General features: G+C 48.7%; 1 protein-coding gene across 1 annotated transcript in view; it reads right to left on the reverse strand.

The window, feature by feature from the left end:
- Positions 1-18836, reverse strand: part of GTF3C1 (general transcription factor IIIC subunit 1) — an 80626-nt gene that overhangs the window by 47368 nt on the left and 14422 nt on the right. The window contains exons 5-6 of the mRNA XM_040258373.1: positions 18415-18511; positions 12277-12400 (exon numbers count right to left, since the gene is read on the reverse strand). Of these exons, the coding sequence (XP_040114307.1) occupies positions 12277-12400; positions 18415-18511 (221 nt within the window). The remainder of the gene's footprint in view (positions 1-12276; positions 12401-18414; positions 18512-18836) is intronic.

Genomic DNA, 18836 nt, shown 5'->3' on the forward strand with positions numbered 1-18836 from the left:
AGCCCAGGACAGACTTCCAGGACAGACAAAGCAACATTGAGCGGATGTTATGTAAATTCAGAGTGCTACCCCCGTCACCCCACCAACACCCTTCCCTGAATGGAGCTGGGCTGGTCAGTGATAGGGAGTCATTCGGATAGCCTGGGAAACTGAAATCACAGCAAGCCCATGGGACATCCTGAGGAGAGGGACGTGCCCTGGGTACCTGCAGAGGGAAAGTATTAGTTGCTCACTTGTGTCTGACTCTCTGTGACCCCATAGAATTCTCCAGGCAAGAATACTGGAGTGGGTTGCCATTCCCTTCTCCAGGGGATCTTCCCAACCCAGGGATCGAACTCAGGTCTCCTGAACTACAGGCAGATTCTTTACCATCTGAGCCACCAGGGAAGACCAGCAGAGAAGCCTGGCCAGAGATGGAAGGACAGAATTGGGGGCAGCATCCAGAAGGACAGAGGAGGGGTACAGCCCACAACCCAGGGCTGCACACGCTCTGGAGTCAGTGTGTAGGGTCAGAACCTGCCTCTGGCACTTACAGGCTGGACCAGCACAGAGCCCTGGGCCTCAGGCTGCTCAGCTATGAAATGGGGACAAGGACAGTATCTTCCTCACAGTGCTCAGTGAGTAGTGCTTGCAACTGTCTTATCAATACTCATCACAACCTCTGAAAAGCACAGCTCGGGGTCGCAAGTGTTAGACCATGTCACTCGGGCGGAAAATGTTAGGGGGCTGCTTGGGGCCTTTCAATTTGATTTCACAGCATTTATTCTGTGATGGGCCCACGACACAGAAAGAGGGATGAGACAGGATTCCTGCCCCTGCAGAGGGCATGTCTGAGAGGTACAGAGGCCAAAGAGCCCAGCACAGGGTGTCGCGGCTTCTCGCAGGCCTGGGTGTGTACTCTGGCTCTACTGCGGACCAGCAGTGAACCTCTCTGAGCCTCAGACTCCTCGTCTACAAGACAGGATAATTCTACAGCGTGTCTACACTACCCAGGGGTGAGGACTAAGGGGGAGAATGCACGTAAGTGCTCAGGGCACACTATCTGGCTGGATGACTACAGAGGAACTGGCTATGAAGTGCTCAGGGCTCTGCTTCCAGAACACACAGAGTCGGCAGATGAGAAAAGACGCAGGCCGGGGCTACACAGGGGGAGAGAGAGAGGAAGGGGCACGAGGGTGGGATAGTAAAGGACACAGAAGAATGATCTTTGCAGAACAGGGCAGGCTTTCCAGGCAGGAGGAGGGGCACCAGCAAAGCCATGGAGGTGGGAGAGGACTGTTTGGGAAGGGGCTGAGGTGGGGGGAGGCGGGAATGAGGGTGAGAATGACGAGATTCCCAAGGTTGCTAAACCAAGCAGAGATTTATGTTTCACTCTGCGGGAAGATCCCCTGGAGGAGGGCATGGCTACCCTCTCCAGTATTCTTGTCTGGAGAATTCCACGCAGAGAGGAGCCTGGTGGGCTACAGTCCATGGGATCGCAAAGAGGCAGATGACACTTTCACTTTTTCACACCACAGGCATCCAGGTTACCCCAGATGTGGAGGGCCGAGTGGCGGGAAGAGGGCCTGAGGGACAGTCTCCTGCCCTGGGGGCTTCACCTTCCACTTCCTCTCAGGGAGGGGGAGGCGGGCAGAGGGACCTGATGGCTAAGGGCTCAAGAGCCACACTTGCTGTGGCCCTGCCCACCCCGCCCCAGCACATCCCAGCTCTATGACCCCAGGCAGGCAATCTGCTTCAGTTTCTTATCAGTGAAATGAGGAGAATGAGCAGCACTGAGAAGATGGGGCGATAAAAGGGTCAGAGCTGAAGAACTGACACTTGGCTCCCGCCGGCAATTCTCACCGTGGGCCTTCCACCTCACCCCACCCCACCCCACCCCCGACCACGAAACGGCTAACCAAGTGCAGGCTCTCCCCCGGCCCTTTCCTCCCCTTTGCCACGTCCTAAGACGAGTAGTCAGAGTCAAAGGTCGCTCTGGGTCGCTCTAGGGGGCTGTCAGCACACAGGGCGCTCAGCCCGGCTTGGGAACCTGAGGAAACGGCCTCGGTCCGGAGGTTCAGGCGTCACTCGGTGCCTGGTGCGAGGACCACCTCCTCAACCTCCGGATGGATGGCTTAGATCCCCAAAGCTCTTTGAACATGACTGACATGGAAAGGCCTGGCTAAAAACCACGGTGCTGAGCAGGAAGGCCACACTGGGCCTTTTCTGAGGGCTCCGAACTGGGCACCGTTCAAGAATGAAACCTCACCGCGTGGCGAAGCCAGTCACTTCTCAGCCCCCTTGTGCCCCTCCGTGGCCAGGCTGCCGCCCCTGCAGGCCAGGCCCCGTGCTCACAAGCCCCAGCACTTGCCTCGGGGCTCTCCCAAGCACGGGGAGCCTTCCCTTCTCATCCCCCAAACCTGAAAGCCATCAGTGGGCTACAGCACAGAAAGTTCTGGAAGGACCACAATGACCTCCTTGGCAAGTCTACTGTTGTCTGCCCCTGTCTGATCCTCCAGGATCCTGCCCCAGCCCCTTACCTGCCCCCAGCCTGCTCCTTCCACTGCACGGCCTAGGCAGGCCCATCTTTCTGCTCATGGGGGTCAGTGGAGAGGCCAGCAGGTTTGAGCCCCTATTCCCTCCTGGGGGCACAGAGGAGATGGAGAAGAGGACTGGTTCCCACTACGGGCGCCCCCTCGGGAGAACCGCCTCCACAAATGGGTGAAGTCACCCAAGGCCCAGAATTTAAGTCACAGCATTCTACTCCTTTCTCTACTCTTTGAAGTCCCGTCTTTAATAGTTTTTTTTTTTTTTTTGCCATATTAGAAGGTCTATTTCTTTTGTCTTAATTATTAATGATGGTAATTACTCTTCATAGTTTAGCTAGTGCCCTTTACTCAATCTTGTCACTTTTAACTTAAAGAAATCACTATTTTTAACTAAACTGTTTTTCCCTCTAGTACAATTCATTGTCTAGGCTTTAAATTTTCCTGACAATCTTCTATTCTTTTCATGTTTATGCTCATCCTCTATCCTCTCTGTTTCTGATCTCCATTCTTTTTAATTCCAGTTTTCTGGTTTCAAAGCTCTTTAAAACCTTTACATTTATTTTATTGCATTTTAATCCTTCTTGGTATGGCTCATTTCTCTTTTTTCTTAGCTTGTATACTTTAATCCTACTGTAACTTTTAAAATGTCCTCTTTTGCCATTTTAATGACCATAATTTAGTTTGCTATACCTTGTCAAGTGTTTGCTGGATTCGGCTTTTACTTTTCATTGTAATTTTATAACAGCTTTCTTGAGACATAATTCATATGCCACACAATACACCCGTTCAAACTATGCAAGTCAATGTTTTTTTTTGGGGGGGGGGGGCGCTTTTAAAAATTTATTTTTAATTGGAGGATGATTGCTTTACAATGTCCTGCTGGTTTCTGCTGTACATCAACAAGAATCAGTCCCTGGTATACAGGTCCCCTCCCTCCTGAACCTTCCTCCCACCTCCCACCCCATCCCACTCCTCTGGGTTGTCACAGAGCACCAGGTTGAGCTCCCTGTGTTACACAGCAACTTCCCACCAGCTATCTATTTTACATATGCATGCATGCATGCTAAGTCACTTCAGTTGTGTCTGACTCTGTGCAACCCTATGGGCAGCAGCCCACCAGGCTCCTCTGTCCATAGGATTCTCTATTTTACATAAGCATGCATGCATGCTAAGTTGCTTCAGTCATGTCCGACTCTGTGCGACCCTATGGGCAGCAGCCCACCAGGCTCCTCTGTCCACAGGATTCTATAGGCAAGAACACTGGAGTGGGTTGCCATTTCCTTCTCCAATTTTACATATGGTAATGTATACATTTCAATGCTACTCTCTCAATTTGTCCCACCTTCTCCTGTCCCAGCTGTGTCCAAAGGTCTGTTCTCTGTGTCTCTATTTATGTCCAGCAATTAGGTTCAAGTCAACTTTTTTTAGTGTATTTCGCAGGTATATGCACCCGTCACGAGTCAATTCTAGAACATTTTCACCCCATCCTTTAGCTATCACCCCTCTGCGCCCCCACTGCAGCCTTCGGCACTCATTGTCTACTTCTAGATTCCCTATTCTGGATTCTCCCCTAAAAGGAATCACAGAGTAATGGCCTTTGGTGACTGGCTTCTTCCTCTACTGAATGGCCTTGGCACTCTGGCTGAAAGTCAGCTGACTACAGAAGTGTGGGTTTATTTTTCTAGCTGCGCTGTATGACATGCGGGATCTTAGAGCCCCCATCAGGGATCAAACAAACCTGTGCTCCCCGCAGTGGAAGCAAGAGTATTAATTAACCACTGGACGGCCATGGAATTTCCCTGTGTGGGTTTATTTCTCACTCTCACCTCTATCCCATCGATCTCTAGGTCCATCTTTGTGTCAATAAGTACCATGCTGTCTGGATTACTGCTGCTCTGTGGTAAGTTTTGAAATTAGAATGTGTGAGACCTCCTACTGGATTCTTCTTTTCCAGGATTGTTTTAGCTTTCTGGGTACCCTTCAATGCCATATGAATTTTAGAATTAGCTTCCCAGTTTCTAGGTGACACTTCCCAGGTGGGGAGGGTGGTAAAGAACCCGCCTGCCTATGCAGGAGATGCAGATTTGAACCCTGGGTCCCAAAGAACCCCTGGAGGAGGGCATGGCAACCCACTCCAGTAAGAGGAGCCTGGCAGGCTACAGTCCACAGGGTTGCAAAGAGTCAGACACAACTGAGCAACTGAGCCTGCAGGCACACATCAGTTTCTACAAAGATGTCAGCTGGGATTCGGACAGGAATTGTGTGGAATCTGAAGATCAGTTTGGGAAACAGGGAAATCTTAACAAGGTTAAGTCTTCTGACATAGGAATAGGGGCTATTTTCCCATTTACTTACATCTTAGATTTCTGTCAACCATCTTTTATACTTGTCAAGTATATGTTTTGCATTTGCGTTGTTTAATTATTCCTGTCTTATTCTTTTTGATGCTATTGCAAACAGAATTGCTTTCTCATATTTCACTTTCGGATTGTTCATTACAAGGGTATAGAAATAGAGCTGACTTTTATATATTGATCTTGTTCTGCAATACACGCTGAACTTGTTTTTCTATTTTTGAAGAGTTGTTGGGCGACAGCTTAGGGAAGAGCCCACATCATAAACAGGGAGGTAAAGATGCTAAAACATTTCTTCACAGTTGGACTCACCTTGCCACTGAACCTGGAAACCTGCTAAATGCCTGCCTCAGTCATTCAGCCCCAGGGAACCCAACTTCTGTTAACTGCTTCCGACTGTGACCCTTCTCCGAGGATTACAAAGTTAACTTCTATTTCTCCTCCCTTCTGTTCTCAGCACAATTTAATAAACACAGAAAGACTGCTAAACACTTGGAGAGAATAATCCAAAACAGATCAGTTCAGGGTGAATGTTTCCATTACCAAGGTTTTTTCGCTTTTGCAAAACAGGTCACAGAGGCTTTCTGTAATGCATTTGAAATATGCCGAAATCCGAACTCTTTGTTTATGGGCTTTTAGAAACAACTCGTATATAACTAGGCACACCTGTAAATTTACATGAAGCAATACATCATCTTTATTTATTATTTAAGTCTTGCTTACTCCATAACAGCTGGGAGGAAAGGTTTTATGTTAATTTTGCAAACTGGGAGGACATACTTCAAGCCAGGAAAAGACGAAAACTATGCAGTTATCCCTTATCTCTTGCATTAGGAAAGTCACTGAAGGGACACCTAAATGAAATTAAATTCCCTAAACATTTAGTTAGTACCTGCCCTGCTTCCCTGCTGGCTCAGATGGTAAAGAATCTGCCTGCAATGCAGGAGACCTGAGTTCGATCCCTAAGTTGGGAAGATCCCCTGGAGAGGAAAACGACTACCCACTCCAGTATTCTTGTCTGGAGAATTTTATGGACAGAGGAGTCTGGCAGGTTAGGGTCCATGGGGTTGCAAAGAGTCAGCCAGAACTACAGGACTAACACTTTCTCTTTCTACCCTGTTCCCAGCAGACAATGCACAGGCACTGGCCTCTCTGGTGGCCCAGACAGTAAAGAATCTGCCTGCAATGTGGGAGACCTGGGTTCGATCCCGGGGTTGAGAAGAACCCCTGGAGGAGGGCATGGCAACCCACTCCAGTATTCTTGCCTGGAGAATCCTCACGGACGGAGGAGCCTGGCGGGCAAAGAGTCAAGACACAACTGAGAGACCAAGCACAGGACAGGCATTAAGGATAGAAATTATGTGAGGGGTGGAGCCACCACCCTCAAGGAGCTCAGGACTTAGTTGGGAAAAAAGTCACACAGAATAATAACAGGAGAAGGGAGGGTAAGTCTGTCCCTGAACTCGCACAGCTGAGAGGTAGTAACTAGATACCAAGCAGGGCCCTGCGGTCTCCTGGACACAAAGCCTTTCTGTGTCCCCCATTTCTCTGATTACAGGAAACATCCTTCATTCAGCCTCCAAGACATTCCTTGAGTTCCAATGGGCTTATTTATCCAAGCAGGGGATGAAACAAAGACTAGGGAGAAACAGAGTTAAGAGCAGCCTTGGGGCAAGGTTCTGTTTCCTCATCAACAGATATACACAACAATGTCTCCAAACCCCCTCCAGGTGGGAGTGCTTAACAGGATGGCATGCTGCCCACAAGCATGGAGACCCAGACCTGTTGGACCTGAAGGGTGCTGATGAAGACTCCTACTTGTGTGCTCAGCCATGTCCGACTCTGCAACCTCATGGATTGTCACCCGCCAGGCTCCTCTGCCCATGGAAGTTTCCAGCCAGGAATAATGGAGTGATTTGCCATTTCCTTCTCTAAGGGATCTTCCTGACCCAGTGACTGAACCTGCAGCTCTTATGTCTCCTGCACTGGCAGGCAGATTCTTTACCATTGTGCCACTTACCTCACCATCAGTCCATCAGCAGAATGCAAGCCCTTCACTGCCTTGATCCATATCACCAACCCCCGACCACAAGCCTTGCACACAAGATCTCCCTGTTCCCCAGGGAAGGGGGTACAGTTCTTGAGAAGCCACTACTGTGTTCTTTCCCTGACAAAGAAATAAAGCCAGTCTTTCCTTCTCCTCCATAACTCTGTTTCCCCATGTTTCTGTTCAGCATCAGTGTACAGAGAGCCAAGGTACTAGCATCACATATGGGCATGAGAGGAGCCTCCTGAATGGTCAGAATGGGCTCAGAGTGTGTGTATGACAATCTAAAAATGCCGTCATCTCCTCAGCTTAGGTGTTTGCCCTCTTAACCTTACCATTGCCATCCTTAGTACCCAGTCGGCACTGTGAGTCGTGCTCACCCTTCTTCCTGGCATTGGGCCTCGGGAAATGAGGGTCCCTCATCTTGTGACGTAAGCACACCTTGAAGCTTCAGGCAGATGACATACCAGAGTGAAGCCGCTGTGGGTTACACAGCAGCAAACAGGGTATGCTTGGCTAAATGGGGAAGGTGAGTCCTCTTGACAGGGGGTGGCACCTCTCTGCCTCGCTAACTGCTACTAAAAAAATGCAATTCAATGTTGCCTGGTTTTATTTTTTAGAGAGAAGTGGAAAGTATGACTTTGTAGGTCAAATTTATGATTTTTCAATGCCAACAACTACAGTTAAAACAAACTCCATGAGGCCAACAAAATACACTGCCAGAGGTGGCCTAAAGGCCTTGCTCTGGGTACACTGTCTCCTCTAAGTCCCACAACACTCTGGAAAGAAGCTGTAGTATTATTCCAGATAGTCCTGATGAGGAAACTGAGGCAGAGAGCGGTCAAAACTAACAGGAAATTCCAGTAGGAAGTAACAGGACAAGAATTCCAACCCAGGCTGTCTTACATCAAAGTCCATTCAGGTATCTGTTAGTTTCAAGGGGCAAGTTTGAATTTCTAGGTGAGACCATGAAGGGGGCAGGTGCAACTTCTAAGAGAATGACATAGTCCATAGACATGACATAGAATGATTAGAATCAACTGGGTGCAAGGTCATCTTCCACTAGACCTTCTGCCTCAGTATAACATACCAGCATGCTAAATGACATACCCAGAGGACCCATGACCACAAAGGTCAAAAGGGGGGCCATGGAGCAAATCCTGGAAAGCCCCACTTCATCCCCCAAATAGCAGGAACACTCCTCCCATTCATTTGCCTATGTAACTACTCGCCCCTATAAAAACTGACCAACCCATACCCTGGTGCTTCTCTTGCCTTCCAAGAGGGCCCACACTCTGTCTATGGAGTGATTCCTCCCTGTATAAACCTTTTTCCACTTTATTATGGCTCACTCTTGAATCCTTTCCCATGGTGAAGCCAAGAACTCATATTGGTGACTGTCCCAGGGACTTGAATGTAATCTGGGATATAACCATCCTGTCACACCCCATTCTCTTTCCTGTAACACAGAGACTTCAAACCATGGAGAAATCCAGCAAAATAAATAAATAAATAAATGTATATATATGTATGTATTCACATATATATTTAAAGTTATTTTTTCCTTAGATTCATCTGCTTATATTTAATGCCTTTCTTTGAACGTGTGTGTTAGTCGCTCTGCTGTGTCTTTTTGTGACCCCATGGTCTGTAGCCCACCAGGTTCCTCTGTCCATGGAATTCTCCAGGCAAGAATACTACAATGGGTTGCCATGCCCACTCCAGGGGATCTTCCCAACCTAGGGATTGAACCCAGGTCTCCTGCACTGCAGGCAGATTCTTGACCATTTGAGCTACCAAAGTGACTTTCTTTCAACAGGTCAGGAAATAAAAATGCTTATTAGAGCCACAGGTCACACTATTTTCAGCATTCAGATAATCCTATTTCCAAGTCAAATGCTAGGTGGAAATCCCTAGCACACCTCTCAGTTCCCGGAGCCTTTTCTTGCCGCTCAGGAGCCAGTGGAACTTCCTGCTTTCCTGTCTACCAAAAGCTGATGCTCCCCACTCCTTCCCTTGAGGAATTCCAGTCATTCAACTAGTCATACATCTACTCAGCACTGAAGACACTTAAAAGATGAAGTCTGCTCAAGGGGGGCTTCCCTATCTCCAGGGGCTCCTGGCTTTTATACACCTGTAGTGTGGTCATATCTGTGTGTTACCATCTCCTTCACAAGACTTTCAGACACAAGGAAGTCAGACAGGGTGGGCAGTGATTCCAGTAACTGAAAGAGGAAGTAAAAGAAGAGACACAGCTCCCTCAGACTGGCATTTCAGTCACTCAAAAGGCACACCACCTCCCTCCTGCAGGCAGAGCTCTGGTCTGTCCACATTCAGCACACATTCTCCAGAGCTGTTAGCAGTCTCCTTAGGTTACTTGCTATGCTCTAAGGCTTTTAGTTTTCACTGGTGTTTGCATCGTTTTATCCCATTTGCTTGGTTTTCTCTGTACAGATCACTAACCCTCACTCAGAATCACTGCCAGCACACAGCTCTCCCTACACGTCCACAGGCACTAGCACCTAATGCTTTGCCTGGACTCCTGCCCTCCTAGAGTCTGTCATAATGACTTCCCTTCGTCGTCTCCCCAGGGCTCCCCTTGTCCCTGCTCTTTCTGGACCCCATGCTTTCCTGTCTCCTGGTTTGGTCTGTCGTTTGATGGCATACATCCTCCAGTAGCTTCCTAAAAGGGAACTTGGAAGATGAGAGATGAATTGTTTCCAATCCGCCTGAATGAAAATGTTCTCACACCTCGTTGATGGTAGAGGTGAATAAAGATGTCCAAAGTGAAAGTCTATCCCTTTCAGAAAGCTGATGATGTTGCACCAAGGTCTCCAGCTTCTCTTACTCCTGGGGAAGTCGGATATCTCCTCTCTGGAGGCTCTTCAGCCAGACTTCTGAAGTCTCAGTCTGTCAGATCTTGGTGTGGGTTTCTTCATGTTCACCATGCTAGACGTCTGCTGGGTCTTTTGATCTAGAACTTGACTCCTTCAGATCTGGGGAAAACTCCACGTCTGTCATTTCCTGGCTGTCATCTCCTCCTTCCTACTCTCCTGAACACACTCCCTTCCTCCGCCCCCAACTCAAGCCCCGACTGTGTGGAGGCTGGATCTTTTAGGCTCAGCTTCGTATTTTCAACTGAACTCTATTTCTGTCCCTTTTGAGTTTCCTGGGGAGATTTTCTCAGCTTTCTCTCACTGTCTTTCCTTCCACTAAATCTTTCATTGCGATGTGCTGTGCTTAGTCGCTCAGTCATGTCCAACTCTTTGCAACGCCACTGACTGTAGCCCATCATGCTCCTTTCTTCATGGGGATTCTGCAGGCAAGAATACTGGAGTGGGTTGCCACGCCCTCCTCCAGGGGAATCTTCCTGACCCAGGGATCGAACCCGGGTCTCCCGTATTGCAGTAGTCAGATTTATTTCTAAGAACTCTTTTTTATTTTCTGCATGTCCCTCCTTTATTTATAGCCTCCCGCTTGGTTTCTTGGATGCAGTATCTTCTCTTCCCCCTTTGTTTTCCTCTGCTCCTCACTTTGCTTCTATTTCCTAGGTTAATTTGTGTCTCTTACATTCATGTTAAGAGTTCTCAGCTGCTTGGTGAAACATTAAAATGCTGCATTAAAATATATTAAAAGATCTGTGTTTTGCAGGCTGGGGAGGAGGAAAGGGGAGAGAACGCCAGTGTGTGAACTTCCACGAAGGGTGAGCAGGCACGAGCTGGCTACTGTACTAGGAAACCCCTAAATTTTAGGATCTAGAAAACTTTTTCTCTTGGACTGGTCAGTTTCTACAGAAAAGAATCCTCCAGCTGCTGGCCTCGGGGACTGTGTAAGCTTAGCTGCCAGTGATCTCGGGAGCCACGGGGGAATGTAGTGAGAACTCCTACCTCCCAGTGTGTGGAGATTACACATCGCCCGTTATCAGCTCTCTACCCTGTCTCCGGCTGCATCTCATGTCTGAGAGTCTCGAAAGCCTCCGGTGCATCTTCTCTCTTTTAAAAAACTTATTTACTTATGGCTGCAGCGGGTCTTCAGTGGTTCCTGTGGGCTTTCTCTAGCTGTGGCAAGCAGGTGTTCCTCTTTGTTGTGGTGCACAGGCTTCTCACTGCGGCGACTTCTCTTGTGGAGGCGCACAGGCACTAGGGTTCGGGGGCTTAACAGTAGTGGCGCACGGGATTAGTTGCTCCGCAGCATGTGGGATCTTCCCAATGTATCACCTGGCTTGGCAGGTGGATGCTTAACCACTGGACCACCAGGAAGTCCCGAGTGCATCCTCTCTGGAGGTGCGTCCAAGGAATGAGGGTTCACTGTAGGTGCTAAAGAGGAAAGACTGCTAAGCCACAAAGTCCAGACCTCTGTCTTTGTGGGAACCAGCTTGCCACCTGCTATACCAAGTGGGGGAGGGGACCTGGCGGGGTGCAATGGCTCTTCAGACAGACTTAGCCTCATCCAAACTGAGGCTTTCAGAGGGCCCTGGTTTATTTCAGGTTTGAGGTTTCCATTCTTGGCTACTGTCCTGCACAGGCATTCAGCTTTCTAGTCTGCTTGGCCAGTTATCATCTATTCATCTGCCTCTGAGCACAAAAAAGCTGACAATCTCTTTGCTGTCAAGTCCTGTCCTATTCTCTTTGTACTTGGGTTTATTCCTTTTACATTCCTGTGATCGCTAGGGAGGAGCTGGGAAGAGTACAGATAAACACATCTATTCCTTCTGTAATCTTTTAATGAGAGTTATGACCCTCAGCTTTTTAAATGACTTTTGTTAATCCAGAGGGTGCATGGGATAAAAATTAAGAATAGAGAAAAAGCAAAGGACTAAAGGTTTTTAAAGTTTCATCATCCATTGTCCTTAGTTTAACTTTCTTATAAGGTTCAAATCTCACCTGTGCCACTTTCTGATTGCTTAACCTCATGTATGTTACTCATCATCTCTTAAACTTAATTTTTTTACCTTTAAAATGGTGATAACAACACCTACCTTGCAGGGCTAGAAAATGCAACCATGCAACACAGATTAGGTACTTTAAAAATACTGGCTGAAGAATGAATAAGAGGGTTTAGATAAGAAGAAAAAGAGGAATTTGGTTTCTGGACACCAGGAATGGGCGATGTTGGAGAGACATCCATATAGACGTGTTTGCTGAGAATGAGCACAGGTTTCATTCAGCAAACATTTCCTGAGTGCTTTACATATCCTAAGACAGGCACTGAGGAAGGAAAGAGTTGAATAAATAACGTGATGTCATCCCATTGCAGGGCACAATGTGGTAAGGAGACAGGCTGGTGCTCAGAGGCGAGACGTGAAAGCCGGCCGAGCAGCCCAGTGAACAGCTCAGACCACCTTTACCTTTCTTGGTCTTGCAAGGTCCACGTTCAGGGTGGATCTCTTTTAAGGGAAGAGGCACCACCTTGGCCAGCCCCGCGTTCAGCATGTACTGGTACAGGCGCTTAAACGTCCTCTCGCACAGTCCCTGCAACATTTAAATGTGGCGGTTAGATACGAGCAAGCTATGTGAAACTACCAGAGGGTCATGTAAATGAACAAGTAGGGACCCAAGTTAACTGATGATCTTGAATGAAGAAACACTGGGGGCACTAATGAGGAAATACTACCCAGCCACCTTGTCCCGGGAACAAAATGAGTCTGGAGCAGCATAGAGACCGTGCTACTTTTTGATGATGAAAGGGGGAAAGAGATCTGGCTCAAAATATCCTGAAAGGACACACCTGAAAGGGGTGGGAATGAGGCAGTTGGGGGGAGCACTTTACGACTTCCACCATATACTTCTTCATAAGTGTTTTGGTTTTTTAACCAAGTAAGTGTACTATTAATTTCTGGGGGTGGGGGGCCATGCCATGTAGCAGGATTTTAATTCCCTGACCAGGGATCAAATCCTTGGCCCCTGCAGTGGAAGCGTGGAGTCTTAACCCCTGGACCACCAGGGAAGTCCCTACTATTAAATTATTAATAGATATATACAGACATACACACAACTCCCATAGGCAGTGAAAGAGGAAAAAAAAAAAATTAAAAAAACTTTTAGGTTAAAAAAAGGAAAAAACCTTTAGGGACTTCCCTTGTGGTCTAGTGGAAAAACCAAAATAACCATATCTATTTCTAAAGCTGTCAGGGTTACCAAACAGCTGCCACCAGTGCAGGCCATGTGTTTCCATCTACATGTGTTTTTTTCTTTTTTTGAAGAAAGTAATTTACTTGCCAACATTGAAAAGTGAGAGATATCATGTTTAAAAAAAATGGAAAAAAAAAAAACCATAACAGATTCTGGCTTCTTTCAGAAAACAGGATGTGGCAACAAGTCCTAGCTTGTGGTTCATCACAACAGTAGCCAGCGGGAGGTGAGGACCAGCTACTCCTTCAAGACACGCATGCCTGGCCCGGACGTCCCAGCCTTCCCCAGCCATCAGACTCCTTACATGGTGAGGCTGAAGGTCAGTTCCTGTTTATCACCCTTTTGGTGCTGCTTTTCTCTCACGATAGCTAAGAGGAAAGTGAAAGATCTTGAATCCGTACTGATGTCAAGAAAAATTTTTTGTTGTTTTTGGCTGCACCGCATGGCTTCCAGGAATTCAGGTTCCCCTGGCCAGGAACGGAACATGGGCCACAGCAGTGAAAGTGCTGACTCCTAACCTCCAGGCCACCAGGGAACTCCCTCAAATAGTTCATACCACCCTCCAGGCCACTACTGGCCATTTGATTTTGCCACCTCTAGATCAGCGAGGCAGGCGATCACCTGAATCAAAGGAGGTGCTGCTAAGAGTGGTCTGTGGCGTCTCCCAGGTTCCCTTTTACACTCTGTGGGGAGAGAGCGAGCGCATGGGCCAGGGCTGCTGCGGCTGCGTACACATGATCACCTCTCAGATGAGTGTGGCTGCTCGGCAGCAGAACAGATGGTCATCAAAGAAATACAGACGACTCACAGATGGCACATTCAGCCCCCTGGCACGTAAATGGCACCCATCGTAAATCTAGCTGTGCCCCCAGCGCTGTGGAAAGACCTTGCAGACACCCATCCATCAAACCCCAGCCCTCTACATACGGCCCTGAGCCCTGGACCACCCTAAGGGGAGCTGCCAAGGAGGACTCCCATGACCTGCTCACAGGGTGGAGGGTGGTGGGGTCCTTCCCTTACAGGGGCTGCCATGGAGGACTCCCATGACCTGCCTACAGGGTGGAGGGTGGTGGGGTCCTTCCCTTACAGGGGCTGCCAAGGAGGACTCCCATGACCTGCCCACAAGGTGGAGGGTGGTGGGGTCCTTCCCTTACAGGGGCTGCCATGGAGGACTTGTACAATCTGCCCAGCTAAGGAGAGAGGTTAGCCTCCCTCCCACTCCCCTCGAAAGACAGGATCCACATTCAAAGCATCCACCTTGTCTGGAGGCTAATTATTTACTAAATCCTGCTCAGCCTTCTCTGACCCCTATTTCCAGAGACTACCAAGTCAAAATCCCAAAGATCTCCATACTCTATAAATCCTCCAATCAAATTTGTCATGAGACTTCTCCCGTGATCCAATGGCTAAGACTCCATGCTTCCAATGTAGGCAGGGGGTGAGGGTTTGATCCCAGGTCAGAGAACTAAGATCCCACAAGCCCCGCAGTGAGGCAAAAAAAAATAATAACAACAACTGTTATATGCCTCGTCCTTGAGCAAACTTACTCCTCTTTCTGAACTGTCTACCTCAGTCATATACTCATTCAACAAACATGGGCTGAGCATTCACATGTACAGGGCCGTCCTCATGGTGGGTGGTTGGCACACAGGGTCCCTGCCAGCAGGAGCCCACCCTCAAGCTCTGGTCCACCCTAGGGAGGGGCTGTCATTCAAGCCAGACAACAGATTCCTTCTCCTTTGTCCCCCTCCCCCAACACTCACACTCTGGCTTCAGTCTCTCACCAAGTCACCCCGCTACCGTGAGGTCATAACATCCACCTCCACACCCGGCCTCCAACCTCCCCTCTCTGCCCACCAGCTTATTTCCTAAACATTCTTCTTCTGGACGTCTTGGTGGCTCAGAGGGTGAAGAATCCACCTGCAATGCAGAGACCTGGGTTCGATCCCGGGGTCAGGAAGATTCCCTGGAGTAGGAAATGGCAACCCATTCTAGTATTCTTGCTTGGAAAATCCCATGGACAGAGGAGCCTGGTTGGCTCCTGTCCATGGAATCCCAAAGAGTCAGACACGACTGAACGCACCCATGCTTCTGTGCCATCTCTGCTTAGAAACTTCCACCAGCAATTCCTCAGGCTTAAGGCTGAAACCCAACTCCTCAGCCTGGCACTTGAGCCTTTCCTTATCTGGCCCCAACTTTCCTTTCCTGCCACCTCTCTTACTACTCCTGAGGGGCACCCTGCTGCCTGGCTGCCCCTGGGTCACTGCCAACCTCGGAAACCCCCAGCGCCACCCACTGCCCCACACCTTTGCTCCAGCCGGTCTCCCCATGTCTCCTCGGGGCTCATCTCATCTACGAAGCCCAGCACAGCTGGAACTCACTCTACAAAGCTTCTCCCAGCTCTCCTTTCACGGAGCTCAGACGCATCCTTCCAAGGAACAGTCTGGCCTGAGCGTGTCGTCATGTCAGCCTCTCCAATTAGACGGCTCCGCGACAGCCTGAGACTGTCACCCCCGTTAATTTTTGTCACTGTGCTGCGGAATATGGTTCTGACTCCAAGTGGACACTCACTGAAGTATTTGTTGAGGGTTTCCCTGGTGCATCCGTCAGTGGTAAAGAATCCGCCTGCCAATGCAGGTTTGATCCCTGATCTGCGAAGATCCCATGTGCTGTGGAGCAACTAAGCCCCTGAGCCATAATGATGGAGCCCACCCGCTAGAGCCTGCTGGCTGAAATAAGAGAAGCAACTAGAGAGGAGCCCCTGCTTGCCATAACTGGAGAAAAGGAAGCACGAAGATCCAGCACAGCCAAAAATACAGTGAAGTCGCTCAGTCGTGTCCGACTCTGCGACCCATGGACTGTAGCCCACCAAACGCCTCCATCCATGGGATTCTCCAGGCAAGAATACTGGAGTGGATTGCCATTTCCTTCTCCAGGGGATCTTCCCGACCTAGGGATTGAACCCAGGTCTCCCACACTGCAGGCAGATACTTTAACCTCTGCGCCACCAGGGAAGCCCGCCAAAAAGAAATAGATTTTAAAAAATTAGAGTATTTGTTGAATGAATGAATGAATGAATGAATGAATGAATCAACAATGTCCTATATCAGCCAAATTCTGTCACTTAGCTCTTCCCAGTGCTGATCTGAGACTGGGCCCACCCCTTCTCTCCACCCTCGAGTGACTCCGTAGGGCAGAGGGTATCAATCTCCAGTGTCCATAGGGGCTGGACAGACAATAGAAAGAATACAGTGGGCAGGTACTTCTTCACTGAATGTGTAGGAGTCTCCTTATTCTTGACTAGGGTCTCGGGAAGAGGCCTTGTCAGTTTACCTTTTATTCCCCACTTTTGACAGATACTCAGATACTGAGAAATACTTCCTCCTCCTCAACAGCAGTGCTCACAGAGAGACAAAAGGCATTGCCTAGGTGCCTGAGAGCTGACAGGAGGTAAGTAAGGGACCTGGGGTGGGAGTGGAGGGGCCGGCAGGGGGGGTCACTGGCCAGCGAATAGCCAGCTCCATATAGCTGCTGTCACGAGAGACCACAGGCCCAGGATGGCCAGAGCCTCTGGTATTTCAAGAGAAGCTGGTAACTTAAGATTTTGATGCAAAATCTCATTTCTTAAAAGACCCTACTGCTACACCAAAGTTCTTCTTAACAATGTGCAGGCCAGATCTGACCCACGAGCCTTGATTTATAATCTCTGCTTTTTTATTTTTTGGCTTCATCCTGTGGCTTATAGGATGTTAGTTCCCCAAGCAGGGATTGAACCCGGGCTCTTGGCAGTAAGAGCACTGTGTCCTAACCACTGGACCATCAGGGAAGCCCCATACCTCCTGTTTCAAACAGACTTGGGCATGTGATGAATTGAGCCGTAGAGGAGGCAGGTCTCCCTTCTCTCTGCAGAGTGAGATCAGGGAGCAGGGCCTCCCCAGGGCAGCACAGGTGAGGAGCTAGGATCTTCCTGGAGGCTGTTATCAGACTGCAGGCTCTTCTGCGGACTAATTACTATGACCCTGCAAACCTTGACTTTAGGTCCTACCATTTCACATGCAGGACAATCTTATTTTCTTCCCATTTCCAGTGTCGGCTCTTTCCTAACTTCTGCCAAAGAGCCTCACTTCAGACAGGAAGCAGCAGCCCTCCAACCCCGGTGCTTTCTCCCCTCACTCTTTCTTCATCACTGCCTCGGTTCCTGGGCCCAGAGATGAAGGAGGTCCGCCCATAACTGCTTTTTTCCCTGTGTTGTCTCACCTCTTCTCAGTACAGTCACTCCGCTATTTCAGTATAAAACTGGAAACAGGGGACTTCCCTGGTGGTCCAGCCACTAAGATTGAGCTCCCGATGCACGGGGCCCAGGTCAGGAACTAGAGTCAATGTGGTGCAGCTAAGAATTTGCAAGCCACAACTAAAGGTCCCTCAAGCTGAAACTGAGATCCAGCTTAGCCAAGAAACAAAGGAAACACACGAACAAACAAATCTTAAAAAAAAACAAAACCTGAAACAGGAGGGAAGGGGGCAGGGTACAAACTTTAAAAGAATGACACAGCCCAGGGACAAGACACAAACTGATTAGAACCAAATTAAGTCCAGGATGGTGGACAAGTGGACTTCCACTAGACCTTGAGCCTCAATACGTGCCCATCATCACACATCAGCAAGCTAAAGACACACCCACAGGTGCTATGACAGTTCTGAGGCTAACAGCAAAGGCCAAAAAGTGGGTGGTGACCCAATTCCTGGAAATCCCCATCCCTTCCCCTGAAACAGTTGGAATAATCCTCCCCCTCATTAGCCTATGAAACTACCCAGCCCATAAAAACCAACCGCACCACATTTCTGGGCTGCTCTGCCTTTGGGGATGGCCCACACTCGATCTGTGGAGTGTGCTCCTCTCTAAGCAAATCCACTTCTTACCTCTCACTTTCTCTCTCACCGAATTCCTTCTACAAGGAGATATCAAGAAGCTGAGCTTCAAGGCCCAGTCTGAGTTACATGGTTATAGTACCAGTGGGAAGAAAATTACAAGCCTGATTTTGAAATGAACTGATTATGAAAGTAAATCTTAATGCCCAGATTCACCGCTCCACAGGAACTTTTATAGCTGGACTTGGCACAAACCCCAGGGGAAAACCAAGGCCGCCCAAGAGCGGGAGGGGTTTACATGAAAGACTGAGCCCTTTTTCAGTCTGTATAAACCAAAGGAAAACCCTGCTTGTTTCACGAGGGGCTGGGGGTGGTCAACTCCGTAACAGAGCTCTTGACTGCAATGCATGGAGCCTTCATTTGACAAAGATGCCCACAGGGGCACAGATGCATTCAGCCCCGCACGAGGGCAGCCGGCAGCTCACCAGTTCCTCCCTCAGCTTTCCCAAGGTCTCAGTCCGGTTATTCCGTGCGCTCAGTAGAGTTGAAAGCTTCTCCATGAGGATGTCGTATTTGCTCCTCCTGTGAGAAACACAAAACACTTCATTTTTTTAGACCTATTAGTGACAACTGCCTATCTTTTAAAAGATGTCAAGGTTTACATGACAACATATCAAACTGCAGAACCTTGGTCTTCAGTCTCAAGAGAACAACTCCTGTCCTTTACAGCGGGAAGACTGGGGGCTGGGGGGGAGGTGGTCTGAGTGGTCCAGTCACAGGGCCAAGGTCACCTAACTAGCAGCAGTGTACCAACTGCACTCTGTGGCTAAAACTTTCAGGAAATGATTGTTTAAAATGCTTACATCTTTTGATCATACTGAAGAATTTCTTTAATTTAAAACAGAGA

The sequence above is a fragment of the Oryx dammah genome, unplaced genomic scaffold (genome assembly GCF_014754425.2).
Source record: "Oryx dammah isolate SB20612 unplaced genomic scaffold, SCBI_Odam_1.1 HiC_scaffold_2, whole genome shotgun sequence".
Lineage (NCBI taxonomy): Eukaryota > Metazoa > Chordata > Mammalia > Artiodactyla > Bovidae > Oryx > Oryx dammah.